Below are 23,967 nucleotides of genomic sequence, written 5' to 3' on the forward strand. Positions count from 1 at the left end.
CAACACCACTTTTATCTACTGCTCCTTTAGTTTTTTTGTTTTTGAATGTTTCTTTCCGAAAACTTTCCTCAAAACAAATTTAGCTGGAACTGTAATCAACTTATAGACTATGAAAAGGACTAATAAAATAAAACCAATAATATCCAAACTATAAATTTGAAGTGTGTTCAAATGCACAGCAGGACTTTGCATATGATAAGCTCCCTTATGTCTAATCACATACTCAAGCCAGAAAACTGCATTTTGCTTAGCAGTCATTGGTCTATCTTTGGTTAGAATCGAAAACCGTTTAATATTTTCAGTATATTTTGGATTGTTCAAAACTTCTAATACTGCTTCTTTGAATGAGCTCTCTGTCATGGTAGCCTTATCGACTTTAAGTCCAAATTCATTTTTCACAACTTGATCAGCATTTCCAATCTGATCTGCCACCATTGGTATAGCAACCATTGGAACTCCATGATGAGCTGCTTCAGTAACACCACCTTTGCCAGCATGAGTGATGAAAAGTTTCAAATTTGGATGTTGCAATAGGTCATCTTGTGGAAGCCAACTGTTATAATGGATATTTGGAGAAGTGCCAGGGAGTTCCGAATCAGCCCATTTCCATAAAACAGTTTGTTTGAGACTCGACAAAGCCTTGAACATTGCATTAACAACTTTAGGATTAATTTCTTTGATTCCTAAATTCGATCCGAAGCTAACGTAGACAACACCATGTTCGGAAGAGGAATTGAAAAGTTTTTCAAGATTCTAGAAGAAAGAAATAATTGATATTGGTTTCAACTGACAAACTGGTTTGTTGTAAACTTATAAACTTACTGCTGGTAAAGGATCTGCTTTGTCCTTAATTTGTATTCCACCACATTCAATAGCAGCTGGAACATTCGGCCGAATTATACCATCAGTGAAGTGATAGTTATACACAACTAATGAAACTTTCTTTTTGGCTTCTTCAAAAGCCGGATAATCCGAAGGCGGGAAGAGTTCACTGCAAACTCAAGAAGTTAGAAAATTTCCCTAAAACCAATTTCTAAGACTTACTTATATATTCCTTTCATTTGATAATTCAGCAACTCTGTAAATATGCTGACTGGAATATTTATCATAAAATTGGTAAGCCTCCCTTTGAAAGTCGTTAAATCGGGTAATCTGAACAACGGCGATACTGGTACATATGCCACTTCTGTTGGGTTGCCAATAAAACTTGCCACCATACTATTTGGCACTGTGGCATAACTTATTACCATTGGACATCTAAAATGGGCTGCTAAACCAACATAGAAGGGATTGAAGAAATAACCAGTTACTACCAAGTCGAATTTGTTATCCGGATTTTGTAAAAATTCTTGAAATCGTTGATCTCTCAGTGGATCAGCCAACATGGGACCAAATGATAAAACACTTTCAATATTATCTCGAATAGTGATTGTTTTGGATGACTTAGCTTTCATTTCATCCAATTGTTTGGTTCTAGACTCAGTGGGAGGTATTAAGATGTGATGATATTTTGGATTTTTGTCTTTGAGAGGAAGCGCTGTTATAACTGTTACATTGTGTCCACGTTCAATTAATGCCTTAATGTAAGCCATATGAACAATATTGTGTGATGGACTGGTTGTTGTAAACAGTGGCGTATCCAGAAAAAAATTTGGAGGGGGCTAGAAAATTTTTCAAACATTTTTTAGAGGGGTACGAATAATATATTCACCTTTGATCGAGAGTGAAGCTCTGTGCTGCGGTACTGAAAGTGGTATAGTAGCATTTAACTGCTCTCGACGTCGACAGCTTCGTACTACTGTCTCCTGTCTCCTGTTTTCAAAGTTCTTGTGTGACAAACATCATTTTCGATATAAACGCCCATGTTCCGCAATTCGACCGAAAGTGAATTGAAATCACTTTTAAATTTCACGTGAAATAAAATATCATATTCTTCATTTGGATCAATTTCAAAAACTTCGAAATTGCTTCGAACTGTCATAGCTGAAGGATCATCCTTTTTAATTTTGTTTCTGAAGTTAAATTATTACTGCTGGATGCCATTTTATCGGCAATTTTAATGGAAAAAAAGAAGAATTCAAAAGAAAAAATTAGGAGACACAAATAAGTTATGATAATATTTTGTCCAAAAATTATAGATTCATTGAAAAAGGCACCAAATTTACAAACCGAAATAATGTGAATTGAATTCGATCAGAAAATTTAAATGAGTGAAAAATGCAGAAAGTGAAAGTCTAGAAACTAATTTTCCATTAAATTATTTTAGATGTTTAATTCGAAATATATATTTTTTCATAATATGTTGCTTTTTTAATCCGAATTCGAAGTCCAAAGTGGCATTTGCTGAAAGAAACCATTAGTTACATATGATGACCACTAAGATTTTGAGATATCAAATATTTCTATTTCCAATAGCTTTGAGAAGTATATAATTTTTGAAAAAAGTGTTTATTGAGATTGCATAAGAACTTTTGCAAAACTAAACGGTGATGTTATTCGACGTACGTATTATACTAAAAAGTGATCTGAAGAATTTGGAATTGGACTTAAACCTGAAAAAAAACCAGCTAACCCCCAGCTACAGCTAAGGCTCTTACTCAAACAAACACAAATAGCCGTTTCAGAATTTGGAGGGGGCTCGAGCATCTGAGCTGCCTCTAAATCTATAAGATTTACGAACAAGTTTCAGTCAAGCATATATATTACAATGAAATTAGGTAAAAAATAACATGATCTGGAAGGCTTGGGGGGGGCTTGAGCCCCCTGAGCCCCCCCCTCAATACGCCACTGGTTGTAAAGACGCCAAGAATATTTGCTGATTCACTTGAGCCGATGGAAATAGCAACAATTAAGCCCAAAAGGGGAAAGAATTTTAAGTTTTTACCCATCTCTAATAATGAACTGTTCTCGACGGGGTTTAAGTGTTTACTAATTTTTAAGTCATGCTGACTTTTAATTTGGCAAGTCATTTTCTTATCACAAATATTTTGGGAATTCTCTTTAGACATTTAGCTTTTTTGGCTTATCATGCAAGTTTTTCTCTTTTTTATTTGAAATCATCAGAAAAATCTGTCGACTCAGGAGTGATGAGAATTCATATTTTGGCACCTTTTAAGTGATATGGATATTTACAACATTTAAAAATTTTTAAGGGAGTTCCTTTCGACAACATTTTTTACTTTTAAAAAATGCGTTTTTAAGGTTGTGCCTGAATTCAACGCTTTGGAAGGTCACCAGCACAGTCAAAATTAACCGATTTGAAAACAAATACGTAATTTTTTTTGTTTTATTTTTTTTTTAATTAACCCTTACAAGGAAATTCTGACCAAAACAGTCAAAAAAGCGCAAAAAAATCTGAAATTTTGCACTTCGCAACCCCAGTTTTTAGCGCATTTCATGAATCTTTTGGCCGAAATTTCGTTATGGGGAAGTTGTTGAGGCGATGCAATCACCAACTTGAAAACAGTTTTTTAGCGCATTTGGAATCATATGTGGTAAACATAATGCAAAAAAAAAAATTGAAAATGGCGAATCAAGATTGTGAAGTGGTCGATGTATTTTTTTTTTTTTGAAAATCGATTCAATTTTACATTGTTGGTGGCTGTCCAAAATTGAGTTCAGTTAGCAACTCTTCAAAGGCGTTTTCGGAATTAATTTTTTTGGTCCAAAAATATGTACCTATACTGGTTTTGGAAAAGATTAAATTTCTCAAAAAAGGCTACATACAAATTCAAATATTAGTTTTTCAAATATGTATTTAGTTTTTCTGTGGTATCACAATGGACCCTTAAGGGTCTAAGATAGGTCAAGTATACTTGACCTACTTAGAAAGTATACTTTGCTCGACAATCACTAAAACCTAACCAAACCTTTGATGAAAGAATTTTTTTTCAAAATCTTTATTTCCGTTACCTGTCATAGAACTGTTTTTTTTTTTTATACAAAATTTTTCTCCCAAACTATTAATTCGATTTCAACCAAATTGACTTTTTTTTATTTTTTAAAAATGCTGAAATTTTGTTTCTCCAAACTCAAATTTTCGATAACAGGACATTGAATTTTTTTGAAATTTTGGTTTTAGATATTTATCAACAAAAGCTAAAAAATGGCATACCAAATCCCCAGGGGTAAAAAAACGGCTCCAAGGATTTTATTAAAAACAATCATAGGTATATTGGTTTTTAAACAATTTCTATCTTTTAATGAATTTTTTTTTTCGAAAATTATTATTAACAATACCTGTCATTTAAATCATTTTAATAAAAATTAAAAATAAAAATTTTGAAAAGAAAAAATAATTTATGGATTTTGAAAAAAAATCAAAAACGATACATTTAGGGCCAATTTTTCAATAGTCAGATAAACAGTCAGTTAGTACTTATTCCCCAGATAGAGAAAAAATCAATTTTTCAACAGTCAGATATTATGTAGCTTAGACTGATTCAAAAATTTTTTTTTTTTTTGTTCAAAGCATTGTTGGAAATGCTAAAAAAAAATACTGTAAAAGTTTCAGCCCTTTATGTTAACATTTAGTACCGCCGCATCGCAAATTTCTATTTCCCATACGATTTGTATGGGAAAGATTGTGTATTTGTGTTTAGAATTTTTTATCTTTTTAATGGTTCATTCAAAAGGCTTGACAAAATCATTTTCTTTTATAAAATTGTCCGCTCTACAAAAAAGCTTTTATTAATTTTTTTGACTTACCCCCGTGTTTCGAAGTTATTCAACTTTAAAATATAAAAAGTAGTTTTTTCTCATTTTTTTCCGATTTTTTGACGAAATTATTAGGTTTTTCAAAAAAATTGGCAAAATTTTCAAATATTTGTATTCTATGTTGTGTTTTGGTTTCACAGATCCTTTTATATAACTCTCCAACCCCTAATACTATCATATTAGATTTCTTCAATAAATTCGAATTATTCATTTTTTCAACTTAAAATTATTTTAATCAATTTTTCGCGTGTTTTTTTTTTTAAATTTTATAAATGCAATTTTGTAGAGCGTTCAATTTTATACAAGAAAATGATTAAATCTAGCCTTTTTGATGAACCATTAAAAAGATAAAAAATTCCAAACACAAATACACAATCTTTCCCATACAAATCGTATGGGAAATAGAAATTTGCGATGCGCCGGTACTAAATGTTAACAGAAAGGGCTGAAACTTTTACAGTATTTTTTTTTCGTCATTTCCAACAATATTTTCAACAATGCTTTGAACAAAAAAAAATTTTTTTGAATCAGTCTAATGTAGCTTATTCCTTTTATGAATAAAACAATCTGCTTCTTTCAGAGACGAATAAAAATTATTCCAAGGAATAATCCCAACAAAAATATAAGCTGTTTGAAAAAAATATCAAAAGAAAAAAATATAAAAAAAAACAATTATGAATAAAAATGACTTTTGATTTCGAATATTTTTGAATTTGACATTTTTTTTTTTTGTTTTTATTCTGTAGAATAGATTTTTCTTGATTGAAAAATTAAATTTTGTTAGGTATCTGATTGTTTATGAGCCTAATAACTTTATTCGTCGGACTGTTAACTGACTGTTTATTAGAGATTTAAAAAATCGGCTCTTAATATTATTAAAGCTGTCCAAAATTGTTTATAAATAATTTCTTTTTGAAGTGAAAACTTCTTTAGTATCGTAGTGATTGGAAACAAGATGAAACGAAAACGCGACACGACTTCAACTTGTTATTACCTTTTTTTTTAATAGATAGATGAATGAAATTTGTACTGTAGATAGGTTATTAAATAAATTATAATTGTACAAAATTTTAATTAATTTCATATTCAAAATTTGGAGATAACGGTAAAAAGATGCTCTTTTTCAACACACGTTATATCTTTTGATCTAGTGCACATACAAATTTGATTTAACTTTAATACGCATGCTGATAACATAAACTTTTATTTGATATATCACACATAACGTTACGTGCTCTACAAGTTACACAATCTTAAATTGAAAAAAATTTAAAAATACCTCAAAACACCTGAGGAGATCTGTTTGCGATGACCAGCTACCAGTGTAGGAAGTACCGTAATCTCAGTCTGGAAATTCGACATGGTTGACTTTAAAAAATTCTAACTTCTCTTGTAGACATATTTGAAATAAGATTTATACATCACTATACAAGGTGAAGCAATAAGCTTTCACATGGTATAAAACTTTTTATAGGTTGTCAAACAAAAAAATTGATTTAATAGCATGAGAACATAAAAATAAATGTTTTTTTTTTGCTTTTTTTGATAAAATTTCATCGAGTTTAAAAAATTCTAGCTCTTTTTGTAGATGTCTCATAGACTTGATCGATATATATATTTTGAGCTTAGACAATAAGCTTTCAGATGATATAAAATTTATATAGATTGTCATATAAAAAACATGGATTTGAAGGTGATAGAATAAAAATAGGTAGATTTTTAAAATTTTTTTTTTTCAAGAAAAATGATTTCCTAAGGTTTCACTTCTACCACGTGTGAATTGCACACATGATTTTTTTTTTACCGACTCAAACAATTTTGAAAATATTTTTTACTTAAAAAAACATCTTAACCAACAAAATTAAACTGCAAGCTTGTTTTGGAGATCTATTTTATTTAAAAGGTTTTAAAAATCTTAGCAACTTGAACTCTAAGATCAAGTTCGTGTGAAACAATTTTGCTTGTATGGAATCAGCTTTTTCACTATTTTTAGGATTAGTCCGTTCCTTTTTCTCGCAGAGAAAAAAAAAGAAAATTGAATTTTTTAAAACCATACAGTGGGAAGAAAACATGTTCTGAAGCAGGAATTTTTGTTGTTGCAGGTGTTTCTGACAGTGAATAAGTTGCAAAATCATAAAATGTAACGCGTTTTCGGGATGATTTTGTTGGTATCAAATTTTAATACGAAAATGACTCAATCGAAACTTATGGTATATAGGTTGTAGTGAAATAATTATTTGGTTCTTAGAGTGAAAGCCCATTATTGGGCTTTTTGATTAATAGGTTCTTTTTCAACAGTATTTTGTGATAAAGAAAAATTCGATATCACTATTGTTATCATTGAATTTCTTTCTCTTAATCCCAATGCGATAGCAATATAAATTCATCACCAAAAATATTATTTTTATACACCACTATCCAGATTTTTTGAATTAGTTACTCTTAAACAAGCTCTCGTAACGGTTGACACAACAATCATGCAGACAAATTACAAGTTCCTCTCTTTACTGGCATTCCTTGCTTTTATAATCGGACAAAGTGAATCAGCAAACATCCTTGGAGTCTTCACCAGCAGTAGTCCATCACATCAAATTGTTCACGTATCCTATGCCAAGGCTTTGGCTGAACGTGGTCACAATGTCACAGTCGTAACAACTATACCATTAAAGGACAAAAATCCTAAATATCATCATATAATAATTTCTCCAAGTGAAACAACAAAGAAAAACATTGATGCAATGAAAGCAAAAGCCACAGAAAAATCGACCGGTTTGATAAATTCCGTTAAATCGTCCTTAAATAGCATAATGGAAATGGGCTATTTGCAAGCTGATGCTGTGAAAGATCAGCATTTTCAAGATTTAATGAATAATCCTGATAACAAATTTGATCTTTTGATTGTGGGTTATTTCTTCAATGACTTTCATGTTGGTCTTGGTGCTCATTTTAAATGTCCAATTGTTCTAAGTTGGGCTGCTGCTTCGCATGATATGGTGAATAAATTTGTTGGAAATCCAGCAGAAATTGCATATGTGCCAGCATTAACAATTTTCGGTATGCCAGATCTAACGAAATTCACAGGAAGACTTAAGAACTTTTTTGTGAATATTGTTGCAAAAATCTTAGGAACAATGGTTGATATCCAAATGAAACATATTTACAAGTGAGTGCAGAAATTTTAAGAAATTTTGTCCGATTTTTACTAAAAGTTAATCTGTTCAGTGATATCTTCCCACCTTCTGACTATCCAGCATTTGAAGAAGCGAAGAAGAAAGTTTCTTTGGTTCTATTGAATTATCACTTTACTGATGGAATTATTCGACCTAATGTTCCTGCTACTATTGAGTGTGGAGGAATTCAAATTAAGGATAAACCTGATCCATTACCTGAAGTAAGTTCTTAGTTTTTTTAGTCCTTATATAAAATATTAATTTTTTCTTCGTTCTTAAAGGATCTTCAGAAAATTTTCAACGCCTCCTCAGAACATGGTGTCATTTATCTCAGTTTTGGTACCAATATCAAAGGTGACGATATGAATCCCGAGCTTTTCGGAATTCTCTTCAAAGCCCTATCCAGCCTAAAGCAGACTGTTCTTTGGAAATGGGATGGTAAAATTGTTCCTGGTAATTCTTCAAACATCCACTATCGCAATTGGTTGCCCCAAGACGATATCTTAGGTCACCCTAATGTCAAACTATTCATCACCCACGCTGGCAAAGGAGGCACTGCTGAATCACAATTCCATGGAGTACCAATGGTTGCTTTACCATTTTTTGCTGATCAATTGGGTAACGCTGAAGTGGTAGAAAGAAGTGGTTTTGGACTAAAAGTCGATCAGAAGACAATGACTATTGAAAGTTTTAAAGCCACAGTAAAGGAGGTTCTTGAGAATCTAAAATATAAGAATAATGTCAAACAATTCTCTGAACTTTACCGAGATAGACCAATGAGTGCGAAGGAATCAGCAGTCTTTTGGATTGAATATGTGATGAGACATAAAGGCGCTTACCACATGCAAAGTCCTGCGATTCATTTGAATTCTTGGCAAATTTTAAGTGCCGATGTTATTGGTTTTCTGCTTTTAGTTGCATTCGTAGTTTATAAGTCAATAGCTTTACCAGTTCGATTTGTTTTGAGGAAAGTCTTAGCTAAGAAATATGCTAAAAATGAAAAACTTAAGTCTCAATAGAATAATTAGCAACCTGTAAAATTTAGCAAGTAATGTTTTAAATGTGTATCTACTAGAACTGATAAAAATTATTTCAATAAAAAAAAAAACACCGCAAATGATTGCCAAAAAAATGATTGAAAAATATTGATTCATAATGATGACTTGCAATTTTTTCGGGTGCATACCTACCATAAATGTATGATGGAATCTTGAATGAATTTTCGTTTTTTAATCACTGTTCTGTTTATAACTTGTTTCAGCTTTTATTGCTTTGAAGGCCGTATAAAAACATAAAATTATATGTGGGAGTTTGATTTTTTTTTTTTTTTTTGAGTTGAAATTTGCCAAGAAAAAGAAAGCTTGGATCGACTTATTTGTTAGTGACGATGCAAAAATTTCAAAAAAAAATTGTAATATCAAAAGAGATTATTTGATTGATTTATTACTTTCAGATTGTTGGTAACATGCGTGTTTTAGCATGAAATTGCATGCATTCAAAGATTATATTACCTTTAGCAGAAAGTTATAACAATAGAACTCATGCAGTAGGTTAAGTTAGAAGTTATAAACAGTAGGTGGCCAGGCGATTATGACTTTTGAAAAATGTAACTAATTTTTTAACTTGCACTTGCAAAAAAATAAATTATTTTTATTGTTTTTGTTGTTTAAGGCACTATGCCGTTACATAATATTTATTAAAATAAAATGCATGACTGGGGTTGCACATACTTGCTCTTATGTTAAAAGTAACTCTTTTTATTGTACAATATTAATTTTTATAATTAATAAAATACCTTTTGAATGATGAATGATGATTCAAACAAAACCAAGTATGCCATTTTAATTTTTTGTATAAAAGAGAATTTTCAGAAAATTGTGTATAAAGGAAAATAATTTTTTTTTGAAGTGAAAACTTCTTTAGTATCGTAGTGATTTGAAACAAGATGAAACGAAAACGCGACACGACTTCAACTTGTTATAACTTTTTTGTTTTAATAGATAGATGAATGAAATTTGTACTGCAGATATGTAATTAAATAAATTATAATACCTAGTACAAATTTTCAATAGATTTTCATATTCAAAATTCGGAGATAACGGTAAAAAGATGTTCTTTTCCAACACACGTTATATCTTTTGATCTAGTGCACATACAAATTTGATTTAACTTTAATACGCATGCTGATAACATTACCTTTTATTTGATATATCACACATAATGTTTAGTGCTCTACAAGTTCCACAATCTTAAATTGAAAAAAATTTAAAAATACCTCAAAACACCTGTGGAGATCTGTTGGCGATGACCAGCTACCAGTGTAGGAAGTACCGTAATCTCAGTCTGAAAATTCGACATGGTTGACTTTAAAAAATTCTAACTTCTCTTGTAGACATCTTTGAAATAAGATTTATAGATCATTATACAAGGTGAAACAATAAGCTTTCACATGGTATAAAATTTTTTATAGGTTATAGGCATGAGAACATAAAAATAAATGTTTTTTTGCTTTTTGGATGAAATTTCATCAAGTTTAAAAAATTCTAGCTCTTTTTGTAGATGTCTCATAGACTTGATTTTGAGCTAAGACAATAAGCTTTCAGATGGTGTAAGAATTTTTATAGGTTTTTAGGTAAAAAATGCATTTAATAGCGTGAGTATATAAAAATACGTGTTTTTTCGTTTTTTTTATGGAAATTGATCGAGTTCAAAAAATTCTAGCTCTTTTTGTAGATGTCTCATAGACCTGATCGATATATATATTTTGAGCTAAGACAACAAGCTTTCAGATGATATAAAAATTATATAGGTGGTCATATAAAAAACATGGATTTGAAGGTGATAGAATAAAAATAGGTAGATTTTTTCTATTTTATTTTTTTTTTGCAAGAAAAATAATTTTTTAAGGTTTCACTTCTACCACGTGTTAATTGCACATATGATTTTTTTTTTATAAAACGGCACTAACGATTTTTAAATTTTTTTTCTAAAACTTCCTTCTTATAACATATAAGAAATCATGTTTCGTTGAACACGGCATAAGTGCCGTTTTATTAAAAAAATACCTACAATATCCTACTACATAAAAATTTTCAAACACTTTTCAAAAAATGTTTAAGAAAATATTAATCAACACTTATTTAAGTTTAAAAAAAATCATCAAACCGTTTTCGAAAATGAGTTTTTCGAAAATTGTAGATACTTATTTTTAGATATCGCGTTTGCATAATAATTATTTTTATTCAAAATTATTTGAAATCGTGTTTTAATAATTAAGAAAAATAACCTTTTTTTACATTTCATATGAAATTCTTAAAAAAATCAAATTCTATTACTTTAAGAAATATTAAAATTAGAGCTACTTTTACCTAAGAGCAAGTACGAGCAAACCAGTCGAGTATTTAATTTTTTAAGTCATTCGTATACCTTATACAAAAGAACAACTCGTTCGACGAGATGAATGATTTTTTTAATTTCAATTCAAAACTCAACGCGAAGCATCAAAAAATTATCATTATTTGAAAAAAACAATCTTTTCTCCAGTTAGCTGTCATATATCTATTTTGAAAAAGTTGGTCTATCTTTTGATAAGAAAATATTGTTTTTCGAAAATCATTATTATCGGTACTTGCCACAGAGCTGTTCTTTTTTAATTTCTGAAAATCTCCCAAGTGACTCAATTTCAAAAGAATTTCTTATAAAAAGGCATTGGCGTATATAATTTTAAATTATAATTCAAGTTTTGAAAAAATATTTTTTTGATTAAAAAAAAAAAATTGATACCAAATTGCACATCACCCTTATTTTTTGATTTTTTCTTCTCCAAGAAATTATTATTAAAAATTGTTCTTTTTATAAACGCTGTAATGATTTGGAATATTTTTTCTAAAAATGCATCTTAATAAAAAAAATCAAATTGCACAAATTTTTGGTGCTCAAATTTATTCAAGATGTTGTTTTTTTTCATTTGAAAAATGTTGTTTATTATTTTTTTTTTTTAAGTTCTTTTTCCATATAGAAATTGGGTAAAATATATAAAAAATTTTACAAAAATAAACAATTTAAACTCTAAGATCCCAGTCGTGCATTTAGTTTTATTAAGACAGGAAAAAAAAAATTGTTTTACAATGTTTAAAAATAATTTGAACAAACGTTAAACACTAACTTTTTGATGTTTTGAAAAACAAAATACCAAAATTTTCAAAATTAGGTATTTGATAAATTAATAATTTTCAAATTTGTTGACCTATAACTTTCTTAATTCCGATAATTTGGCATACGAGTATAATGTTGTTACAAATAAAAACGATGATATGATAGATAAATGCGAAAACTCAGGATTATGATTTTACAAATTTTCTATGGTGTAAGAAAATAAAATTTGGGAGTGAAGCAAATTGCTAGGTCAGATCTTATAGACACGTGTAAACAAATTATCAAGATACAGATTGTGCAGAGCCTCGCTTGTGCCTTTCACATATCACAATATAATATATCGCACTTAAAAAACAAAAATCATGATGATTTTGCTTAAAATGTTTAACTTCTGAATTAAAAGCAATAGCTACTTTGATTTTATCACGAATACTTCAGACGATACAAAAATAGGATTTATCAAAGACACGTTTATTGTATCTTATCACAAAATCAGTACTATTGCAATCAATAGCTAATACTTTGAAAGGATACACAAACATTTTAAAATTATTCTATTGGGTCTTAATTTTATTGTTTTTAACATTTTTCATAGCAAAGACTTTTCCAGCTACAAATCGAACTGGAATAGATATTGACTTATAAACTAAAAATGCAACTAAAAGAAGAAAACCAAGCACATCGGCACTAATAATTTGCCAGAAATTCAAATGAACTGCAGGACTTTGCATGTGGTAAGCGCCTTTATGTCTCATCACATACTCCATCCAATAAACTGCGGTTTCTTTCGCACTCATCGGTCTATCTCGGTAAAGCTCAGAGAATTGACTCACAGTCTTCTTATACTTTGGATTCTCAAGAACATCCTGTAAAGCTGCTTTAAGGCTTTCAACAGTCATGGTCTGCTGATCGATTTTCAGCCCAAATCCACTTTGAGCCACTGTGTCAGCGTTAGAAAATTGATCACCAAAAAATGGAATAGCAACCATTGGGACACCGTGGAATTGTGACTCAGCTGTAGGGTAGAAGGGGGAGCATTTGCCAGTGGGGTACCTTTGCCAGTCCAGGTTTTTTTCCAAACCAACAGAATATTAAATACCGAAAAATCATTTTCTGTTGCACATTTATGATTGAAAACTTTGCACAAAGTTTGACAGCTTTTGGCTGGACACGAAATAAATTAGACGCTTGCTTTAGTTTTTTAATGTTGAGAACCAAAATATGAAGGTACATAACCGTCGTAAATTGTAGGTATTTGTCGTGTTAAATTACTTTTTGATACAAATATCTTTTCAAAATTATGTGTACTATGCTGTGTAGAAGCGATTTTTTTACTGTTTAACTTATAAAAAAGTTATAAGTAAATTTTTGAAAGATTAGCTTGTGGGGTGCATTTGCCATTTGTTTTTGGGTAGGTTTTGCTCTGGCAAATGCACCCCATGGGGTACATTTGCCAGAAGCGAGCTTCCTCAAAAGAGGATGGCAGAATCCTTAAAAATCAGTCCCTTCTTCGTATTTTCAGCTAAAAAGAAGTTTTGTTTATGATTATTGGATTTATTTGTATTAACTTTGATATTTAGGTAACTGGCAATCCCTCCCCACCCCCGTGGCAAAGCCTCCCACCTGGGGAGGCTTTGCCACATCACTTTTCGTTTTTTTGAATAAATTATTAAAAATAGAAATAATTAATATAGCAAAATGAAAAAAATATTTTAGTGAAGATAATAAAGTCAATAATAATATCAGATATAAAAAAATTAAAAGAAACGTAAAAACTTTGCGTTAAGTCAATTTTCCTAAATCCTGGCAAATCCTCCCCCTTCTACCCTACTGCCTTTGCCAGCATGTGTGATGAAAAGCTTAACATTGGGTTGACCTAAGATATCGTCCTGGGGTAGCCATTTGCGATAGTGGATGTTTGTAGAGTTACCTGGGACAGTTTTACCATCCCATTTCCAGAGAACAGTCTGCTTAAGGCTTGAGAGGACTTTGAAAAGAATTCCAAAAAGTTCAGGATTCATATCGTCACCTTTGATGTTGCTCCCAAAACTGAGATAAATGACACCATGTTGTGAGGAGGCGTTGAAAATTTTCTGAAGATCCTTCAAAAATGAAGAAACGATAGAAATATTAGGATCTAAAAGGTTTTAAGGTATTAGGACTTACTTCAGATAATGGATCAGGTTTATCCTTAATTTGAATTCCTCCACATTCAATAGTAGCAGGAACATTTGGTCGAATAGATCCATCAGTGAAGTGATAGTTCAATAGAACCAAAGAAACTTTCTTCTTCGCTTCTTCAAATGCTGGATAATCAGAAGGTGGGAATAGTTCACTAAACAAATAAGCTTTTAGTAAAACAAAAAAAGGGAACCAATTTGTTAAATTTTCTCCACTCACTCATATAAATACTTCATTTGAAAATTCATTATTGTTTCCATGAGCTTCGACATGAGAAAAATAAAAAAGTTTTTAAGTCTTCCTGTGAATTTTGTTGGGTCTGATGCACCGTAGACATTTATCGCTTGTACATATGCGATTTCTGCAGGATTTCCAACATATCTGTTGAGCATATCGAGAGGAGCTCCTGCCCAACTTAAAACAACTGGACACTTGAAATGAGCTCCAAGACCAACATGGAAATCATTCAAGAAATAACCAACAATTAAAAGATCGAATTTGTTATCGGGATTGTTCATGAAGTCTTGAAAACGCTCATCTTTCAGACTATCAGCTTGAATACTTCCCAATGCTAGTAGATTATCCAAGGCAGTTTTAGCGGAATCAATTAATCCGCCAGGTTTTTCACTGGCTTTTGCTTTCATTGCATCAATTATTTTGTTTGCTGCATCACTTGGAGTAATTAATATATGAAGATACTTGGGGTTTTTGTCCTTTAAGGGGATTGTTGTTACGACTGTTACATTGTGACCACGTTCGGCCAGAGCCTTGGCATAGGATACGTGAACAATTTGATGTGACGGACTGCTGCTAGTGAAGACTCCAAGGATGTTTGCCGATTCTATTTGTCCGATTAAAAGGGCAAGGAAGCCTAATAGAATGACAAACTTATACCATGTCCACATGATTGATGTGACAACCGTTACGAGAGCTTGTTTAAGAGTAACTTATTCAAAAATTTGGATCTTGGTGTATAAGAATCAAATTTTTGGGTTTAATTTTGGTACTGATATTATATTATCACATTGTGATTGTGAGAGGAAGATAAAATCAGTGATAACAAAAGTAATAACAAATTACCTACCGGCTATAGGTATGGTTGGAAAAAGAACATTTTTGTTTAAATTTGTACCTATTGATCAAGAAGCTCAATAAGGAGCTTTTACTCTAAACTATTATCGCATCATTTTATTCACCACAAAACACCATGAGTATGTTTGTATTTCAATTGAGTGCGTAGTAAATTTTGATCGTCAATTATTTTGAGCTTTTTACCAATGGAAATAATATATTATCCCACGCATGCTCCGTTGATTTTGGTCAATAACAAATTTTATCACAAAAGTCTCTATAATATAATTTAAAAGTTCCTACGTTAACTTTTAGAGAAGTACATACAGGTAAATAGACAAATTTCGGGGCTCACTTTTGAGGAGAATGCTAAAATGAAAAACTAGATTATTAAAACAAAAATGTGATTTTTTCTCCTATCCATTACCAGAATTGTTGTTTAAGAAGTAGAATTTTGATTCGCTCGAAAAAAAAGAAGAAAAAAATGCAGGAATTTACGTACTTGCTCTTGTAGCTTAAAGTAACTAAATGCATTATTTTGATTAGGTTGTTAATATTTATTTTATTCAAAACGAGATAACCGCGAAGAGCTGACATCAGGAACAGTTATTTTTTTTTTCACAAAAAGGAAAATAGCGACAATACAAAACAATAGTGCATTTTTCGAGAAAACTAATGAAAATAGTTTTGTTAGAACTAGACTCTCCAACATCGTAATGTTGGTTTACATTAAAACCTAGAATTTTGTTGGTTCGAAAACAATAATGTAGAGCAATTAAAACCCTACTTTTTGAGTTCAAAAAAAAAAATCTATCATGTCACATTTATGAGGTAAAAAAAAGATCAAGGGGATTTTTTATCTTTTAAACATGACGAAATAGACTTAATTACGAATTTAGAATATTAAATTTTTTTAGGAAAGTATATTTTAGTTCAACAAAAAAAAATGTTCCGTTTTATTAAAAATTGAATTTTTTTATTTTATATCATGTTATTTAAGCTTTACTTTAAAACACAGTTGGCAATAATGTAAAATCAAAATAGTCAATTTTGCATGAAAATAAATAAGGCAGATGTCAAAATTGTGCTAATGAAACAAAAAAAAAACAAGCAATAATAAATACAATAAATATCTCTATGTTGTTCTAATTTGGATCTTTTTGGATTTTAATTAAAAAAATTTTCTCCATACTTAATTTTCATCTAAATGGGTAACACTGGTACCTACCAATCTACATAATTCTGGAACAAGAGAGAAAGCATCTCTCTCTTTGCTCTTTCCTCAATTGATATAAAACGCACGACTAGGTCGCACGTACTTGCTGTTATTGATTTTAATTTAACTTTATGATTCATTTTATAAGATACCTACGCAAAAAAGTTTAATACATTTTGCTTATAGGACGATGAAACAAAATTGTTAATCTAAGCATTTAAAATATTTACCTATAGTCTATTGAATAGACCCTTTTGGATGGAACAAATTCGTTCAAGACTTTTTATTGGCGATTATGATTCCTTGGCATACAAGAATACTCCAGCCAAAAGTGCTACTAAATCCATTGGTGCATTTCTGAGAAAACGGCAACACTGGTCGGTTTTCAGTTTTTTTGATTTAACTCGAAAACCAAGCCTGACTTTGAAATGGTTCAAAGACACTTTTCATAGCAAATTAAATTTTCTGTCAAGTTAAGATGGTTAAAAAATTTTAAAAATTATTTTTGACTAAAATTCTAACCTAAAATCAAAGAAAAAAAAGTTAAAAAATTGACAATTTAATTTTTTTTTACTAAATCAAGGGGCACTTTGTGTTTGTAGCCGGGACGTCCAAACTTTGTACTAATGAAATAAAGTAGAGGTAAAAACCTTTGATAATATGTAATTTTCAATTTTTTTTTGTCAAGAAACAACTTAAATGTACCTATTCAAAAATTAGCACTTTTTCTAAATTTTTTACTTTTTTAGTTAAAAGCAAGTTTTTAAAACTCGATAAAATCGTATTAATTGGTAACTTTTAGACTTTTAAAGTAAACATACTTCGAGGGATTGATTTAATATAAACTAAATATGACAAACAAAAAAATTTATTTGCATCCTTATGGCCTTTTGTGCAATTTTGTGTATGTGCATTTTTATAAATACGGGTCGAATGGATGGACGGAGAGCCATTAGCTTTGGTCTATTGCATAGAAGAACATTAAATACCAACTCTTTTACTGTTTTCAATGGCCTGAAAAACAATTCTTGTAAAATCCGCGACCAACGAAAAGTTTCTCTTGAAAAACGAAAAAAATACTCTAATGAGTTTGAAACAAAATAGCTCAGGCAAATTAGTAAATCAAATTGCATTTTTCGCGGGACAAATTTTTTCCATGGAACGTGTTTAGGTGAATGTCCTTATCGTAAAAGTGAATTTTTTGGGATGATAAGATATCGAGAACAGCCGCCATCTTGGAAAAGAGGTCGGTGCCGTTTTTATTTTATAACTCCATTTTTACTCATTTAAACCAAAAATGACCGAGAATAGACTTATTATCAATTAAATTATCTAAAAAATGATATACAAATGAATTCCGTGAGTTAGTTAAATTCAATTTTATAGTCGGTCAAAGTCCGGGTTCTTCTCGCAAGGTTAAGACAATATGACATTTTTTCAAATATCTGAAGAACTTTTTATTTGTTTGGGATTTTCTTAAAGAATGAATTATAGCACTTTTAATTATCTATGAAATGAACCCTTTATTGTTTTTGTAACCATCACATTGTAGAAGCAACCAAACGTCGAAGTCATGATATACAATTTTTTTAACTGAACATATTTGGGATTTCAATAGTTCAAATAAACAATCAAAAATTAAACACAATAGTCTCGAAAACATAACGGCTTACACACCTCATATCTTGAGTTATACTTATCGTAATGCTGAGATTGAGGTGTTCATGTTTAGGAAAAATGACAGGGTATCAGTTCTTATATTTAGAATTTTAAATAGTGTCACTTTAGCTTATTCACATTAATTGGAAAATTCACTTCATTTAAAACCTCGAAAACCATATAAAGGTTAACATTAAAGATTTCAAACTTTGAATTCAATATTTAAACGAATATAGTTAAAAAACTGTTTACTTATATTTTCGTTATACCTCCACTTCAAAAATTTGCTCGGTCTAATAGAAGAAAACTTGTTATTTTCTCACTTTTGACTAGTAGAATGTGAACTTCGACGTTAGATGGCTTATACATTATGTTGGTTACAGTTACGATAAAGGGCTCTTTTTATAGATAATTAAAAGTGCTATAATTCATTCTTTAAGACAATCCCAAACAAATAAAAAGTTCTTCAGATATTTGAAAAAATGTCATATTGTCTTAACCTTGCGAGAAGAACCCGGACTTTGACCGACTATAAAATTGAATTTAACTAACTCACGGAATTCATTTGTATATCATTTTTTAGATAATTTAATTGATAATAAGTCTATTCTCGGTCATTTTTGGTTTAAATGAGTAAAAATGGAGTTATAAAATAAAAACGGCACCGACCTCTTTTCCAAGATGGCGGCTGTTCTCGATATCTTATCATCCCAAAAAATTCACTTTTACGATAAGGACATTCACCTAAACACGTTCCATGGAAAAAATTTGTCCCGCGAAAAATGCAATTTGATTTACTAATTTGCCTGAGCTATTTTGTTTCAAACTCATTAGAGTATTTTTTTCGTTTTTCAAGAGAAACTTTTCGTTGGTCGCGGATTTTACAAGAATTGTTTTTCAGGCCATTGAAAACAGTAAAAGAGTTGGTATTTAATGTTCTTCTATGCAATAGACCAAAGCTAATGGCTCTCCGTCCATCCATTCGACCCGTATTTATAAAAATGCACATACACAAAATTGCACAAAAGGCCATAAGGATGCAAATAAATTTTTTTGTTTGTCATATTTAGTTTATATTAAATCAATCCCTCGAAGTATGTTTACTTTAAAAGTCTAAAAGTTACCAATTAATACGATTTTATCGAGTTTTAAAAACTTGCTTTTAACTAAAAAAGTAAAAAATTTAGAAAAAGTGCTAATTTTTGAATAGGTACATTTAAGTTGTTTCTTGACAAAAAAAAATTGAAAATTACATATTATCAAAGGTTTTTACCTCTACTTTATTTCATTAGTACAAAGTTTGGACGTCCCGGCTACAAACACAAAGTGCCCCTTGATTTAGTAAAAAAAAATTAAATTGTCAATTTTTTAACTTTTTTTTCTTTGATTTTAGGTTAGAATTTTAGTCAAAAATAATTTTTAAAATTTTTTAACCATCTTAACTTGACAGAAAATTTAATTTGCTATGCAAAGTGTCTTTGAACCATTTCAAAGTCAGGCTTGGTTTTCGAGTTAAATCAAAAAAACTGAAAACCGACCAGTGTTGCCGTTTTCTCAGAAATGCACCAATGGATTTAGTAGCACTTTTGGCTGGAGTATTCTTGCATGCCAAGGAATCATAATCGCCAATAAAAAGTCTTGAACGAATTTGTTCTATTTTTGCTCTGGAGCTCGGGTCTATTAAATAGACTACTATAAAAAAAATCTAAAATTGATATTTATATATTTGCCAAAGTCTACTGGTTTTTTCAAATAAAAATTTTTGAGAAACACAAACTTTTTCGTATAGGTCATTATGGCAGGAATCGTTAATTTAAATCCTAAAAATAAAATTTTAACTTGCTCTTTAGAGAGACTCCAAAAACAGAATTCGAGATAAAGATAAAGTTAGACAGAATTGCGAAACCCACTTTTTCGCATTCTACATTATATAATTCTTATCTCATGTTCAATTTTTGTACGAATCCTAACCATGCCCTACAGTGCCAATAACTCGCCACTTTAAATGATGACAGGTGAATCATACACGCTCCACTGAGATTTATGTTTATAATTATTATTGTTTTAAATTACGTCACTCATTTGCTGACTAGTTAATTTTGCTTAAGATTATTTAATTTCTAAACTTCAATTAGTTGCATATTCTATTAGAAAAAAATTCAAAAGTTTATAATTAAATTGTTGTTGAGTGCAATTTAGTAGTAAAAAAATAATTAATAGTTATTTAAATTGAGAAAATGCTCCACAATATGTTCGAGAGTGTTTATTTGTATTCATTTTACAAAAATCTAAAATTGAAAAAATTAAAGTTCAAAGCCAGAGATGAAAACTCTTGAAAATCGGATTAAAAATTGTAATATTTCAAAAACTCGAACAGATAGATTTAAATTGAGAGTAATTTCGAATCCAGCATATAAGAAACAAACTATAAAATCTCAATTAATATAATTATAATTATACGTCATCGATTACAGCTTCAAAAAAAAACTGATACATAACAAACGACAATGACCCTTTTTGGAATGCTTTTTGCATATTATGGACTTATTGTTGAGGAGTTCCTGCAATCATGTCTCTTTGATGAGTTGCTAGTTTTTTTCCAGGGTTATTATAAAATCTATTTTAATTGTGCTGAAAATCATTTGAAAATAATTTCTAAATCAATCTAGATGTAAGTAATAATTTTCAACCTTGTGTGATAAGTTTGGAATTTTTTTTAAGAAACCAGTGATATCAGCATTTCTTCAGCACATAATCTCACCATTTGTTATTTTAAATTATATAAGATAAGATATCAATTTTTTTTTCGACAACAATTTCTTGTCAAATAATTCTTGCATGCAAGTCAACACTTATCTTGCAATTTTGTTGAGTTGTATCCACTTATGATTAACCTACTTCAAACAATTTACCAAAAAGTGAATATTCATATTGGAAATGATTCATCACAACAGCTCAGCAAAAACGAAATTTAAATAGGTATCGTTGATAAAATCTATAATCATGGAATGTTGTTTAAAAAACCGAACTTTTCCAAACTTTGGTTTGCTGATTCGAGTGGCGGCGCAGTAAAATTTCAAACACTGAATCATTTCGGCTAACTGATTTTCTGTGTTAATCAAATCACAAAACTATTATCTAGCGATATTTAATTAAATTTTGTTACCAAATAAAACACACTAATTTTATCTATGTAGTCCACTTCAATTTGAATAAAAATCCAATTCATCAAAAAAAAAATAAAATTTATTTCATCTTATCATAAAACTGATCAAGATAACATATTTTTTTTTTCAAAAATAAGTCTCAACTACTTGTACTACGACTATTAGACTTTCCTAAGATATAGTAAAATCTATTGAGTTTTGGTTTTTTGATTTTTAGTATTTTTAGTACTTTTCTTAGCAAAGACCTTCCTCCATATAAATCGAGTTGGAATTGAAATTGACTTATAAACTAAGAATATAACTAAAAGTATAAAACCAATAACATCGGCACTAACAAGTTGGAAAGCATTCAAATGCACAGCTGGACTTTGCATGTGATAGGCTCCCTTATGTCTAATCACATATTCAATCCAGAATATTGCTGTTTCTTTCGCACTCATTGGTCTGTCGCGGTAAAGTTTTGAAAATTCTTTAACATTTTCTCTGTATTTTGGATTCTCAAGAACTTCTTTGATAGAATCTTTAAGAATGTCAACAGTCATAGTTTTTTGATCGACTTTTAATCCAAAACCACTGCTAACCATTAATTCAGCATTGCCCAATTGATCAGCGAAAAATGGTACAGCAACCATTGGTACTCCATGGAATTGTGATTCAGCAGTGCCACCTTTGCCAGCGTGGGTGATGAAAAGTTTGACATTGGGATGAGCTAGAAGATCATCTTGTGGCAGCCATTTGCGATAGTGGATATTTGGTGAATTACCAGGAACATTTTTACCATCCCATTTCCAGAGAACAGTCTGTTTTAGGCTTGAGAGGGCTTTGAAGAGAATTCCGAAAAGTTCTGGATTCAAATCGTCACCTTTGATGTTGGTCCCAAAACTGAGGTAGATTACGCCATGTTCTGAGGAAGCGTTGAAAATTTTCTGAAGATCCTTTAAGAATGAAGAAATGATAGAAATTTTAGGATTTAAAAGGTTTAAGAAGTTTAATGGTTTTAGAACTTACTTCTGGCAATGGATTAGGTTTCTCTTTGATTTGAATTCCTCCACATTCAATAGTAGCAGGAACATTTGGTCGAATAATTCCATCAGTAAAATGATAGTTCAATAGAACCAGGGATACCTTCTTCTTAGCTTCTTCGAATGCTGGATAGTCAGTAGGTGGGAAGATTTCACTAAACAAGCTTTAATAAGCAAAAAAAGTCTCTTTTCCAAAATTAAGTTCTTGACTTACTTATAAAGACTGGCCATTTGATTATCAATTAAAGCTCCAAAAATGATGGATGTAATTTTCGTAAAGAAATTACTAAGCCTTCCTGTGAATTTCGTCCAATCCGGAATACCAAACATTGTCGAAGCTGGAACATATGCAATTTCTGCTGGATTTCCAATAAATTTATCCACCATATCATAAGAAGCTCCAGCCCAACTTATAATAATTGGACACTTGAAATGAGCTCCAAGACCAACATGGAAATCATTGAAGAAATAACCCACAATTAGAAGATCGAATTTATTACCAGGATTATGCATGAAATCTTGGAAACGTTCATCTTTCAAGGCATCAGTTTGAATTTCTCCAAGTGCGAAAACACTGTTAATGCCGGTTTTGAAAGCCTCTAAACCTGATTGGTTTTTATTGTTCATCAAAGCTTTCATATCATCCATTTGTTTAGTTCTAGCTTCACTTGGTGGAATAAGAATATGATGATACTTTGGATTTTTATCCTTCAAAGGAATAGTTGTTACGACGGTTACATTGTGACCACGTTCAATTAAAGCCCTAACATAAGACAGATGAACAATTTGATGTGATGGACTACTGCTAGTGAAGACACCAAGTATATTTGACGATTCAGTTCGTCCGATCGCAATGGCTAGTAAGCCTAATAGAGTGACGAATTTATAAGTTGCTGTCATGATTGCTAGCCCCGTGAACCGTTACGAGTGCGAGTTTAGAACTTACTAAATTTCATAAAATAGCGTGTGAGGTCTATAAGAAGAATATCATTAATTTGAAATTCATGTTTTCTCGCATTTGAATAGCATTATCTTTGTGAGTGAGATAGAGACAAAAAGTCTGATAGCAAACAATAATTTTACAGCTGTTGAGATAAAATACAAAATATTTTTTGAGTGTGTGTCGAATGAAATGTGCGATTTCATTCTTATTTTGTTGATAAATCATCGTTACGTCAGGGTACACACAGAAAAGCGTATAGTAAGCTTATGCGTTTCAGGTTGTGTTATTTTTTTTATTAGTTAATGAACTAGAAAGAACCTTGGTTCTTCCAAATTTTTAAGTATTTTTGTTTGTTTTTTTTTTTTTGTAAAGCTTTTTTGAATGAAGCTTTCTAGATATTAAACCGGTTAATTTAATGAAATGAAACTTTAAATAGCTTTATACAACAAAATTTTTTGCCGGTAATGGGCCCTTATAAATAGCGAGATAACACAACTTAATGTGATGAAATACAAGCTACAAAGCGAATAACTTTTTCTTAGGTGATAGGTACGGGGTTCAAAGTTTCCTGGTGATCATTGTATGCTTTTGGTGTTCAAATTTATGTGGCCACTAGATAAAATTGAATAATAACTTATTTTTGGAAGTACTTTTCGGATCTTGTGAA

At 30.5% G+C, this 23,967-nt stretch overlaps 2 protein-coding genes across 2 annotated transcripts; both read right to left on the minus strand.

Moving 5' to 3' along the window:
* Positions 1–15: 15 nt before the first annotated feature.
* LOC129912178 (uncharacterized) lies at positions 16–23,315 on the minus strand. The gene is made up of 10 exons (XM_055990325.1): positions 22,572–23,315; positions 22,344–22,512; positions 21,526–22,270; positions 14,551–15,093; positions 14,208–14,389; positions 13,873–14,143; positions 12,804–13,056; positions 1,045–1,614; positions 823–991; positions 16–753 (listed from the first exon to the last, which is right to left on the minus strand). The coding sequence occupies exons 1-10, from the start codon at positions 23,255–23,257 to the stop codon at positions 16–18; spliced, it is 4,326 nt and encodes a 1,441-aa protein (XP_055846300.1). The 5' UTR covers positions 23,258–23,315.
* Positions 14,269–15,378, minus strand: LOC129907078 (UDP-glucosyltransferase 2-like). Its single transcript, XM_055983121.1, has one exon. The coding sequence runs from the start codon at positions 15,125–15,127 to the stop codon at positions 14,438–14,440; it is 690 nt and encodes a 229-aa protein (XP_055839096.1). The 5' UTR covers positions 15,128–15,378; the 3' UTR covers positions 14,269–14,437.
* Positions 23,316–23,967: the final 652 nt, after the last annotated feature.

The sequence above is a fragment of the Episyrphus balteatus genome, chromosome 1 (genome assembly GCF_945859705.1).
Source record: "Episyrphus balteatus chromosome 1, idEpiBalt1.1, whole genome shotgun sequence".
Classification (NCBI taxonomy): domain Eukaryota; kingdom Metazoa; phylum Arthropoda; class Insecta; order Diptera; family Syrphidae; genus Episyrphus; species Episyrphus balteatus.

What these genes read in the sequence shown, in the direction of transcription:
- LOC129907078 (XM_055983121.1), bottom strand. Translation starts at nt 15,127, where the DNA reads ATGTGGACATGGTATAAGTTTGTCATTCTATTAGGCTTCCTTGCCCTT.
- LOC129912178 (XM_055990325.1), bottom strand. Translation starts at nt 23,257, where the DNA reads ATGACAGCAACTTATAAATTCGTCACTCTATTAGGCTTACTAGCCATT. An exon ending in ACAAGCGATAAATGTCTACG is followed by an intron (nt 14,390 to 14,550) that starts GTGCATCAGACC and finishes TTTTACTAAAAG; the next exon opens with CTTATTTGTTTAGTGAACTA. An exon ending in CACACATGCTGGCAAAGGCA is followed by an intron (nt 13,057 to 13,872) that starts GTAGGGTAGAAG and finishes TCTACCCTACAG; the next exon opens with CTGAGTCACAATTCCACGGT.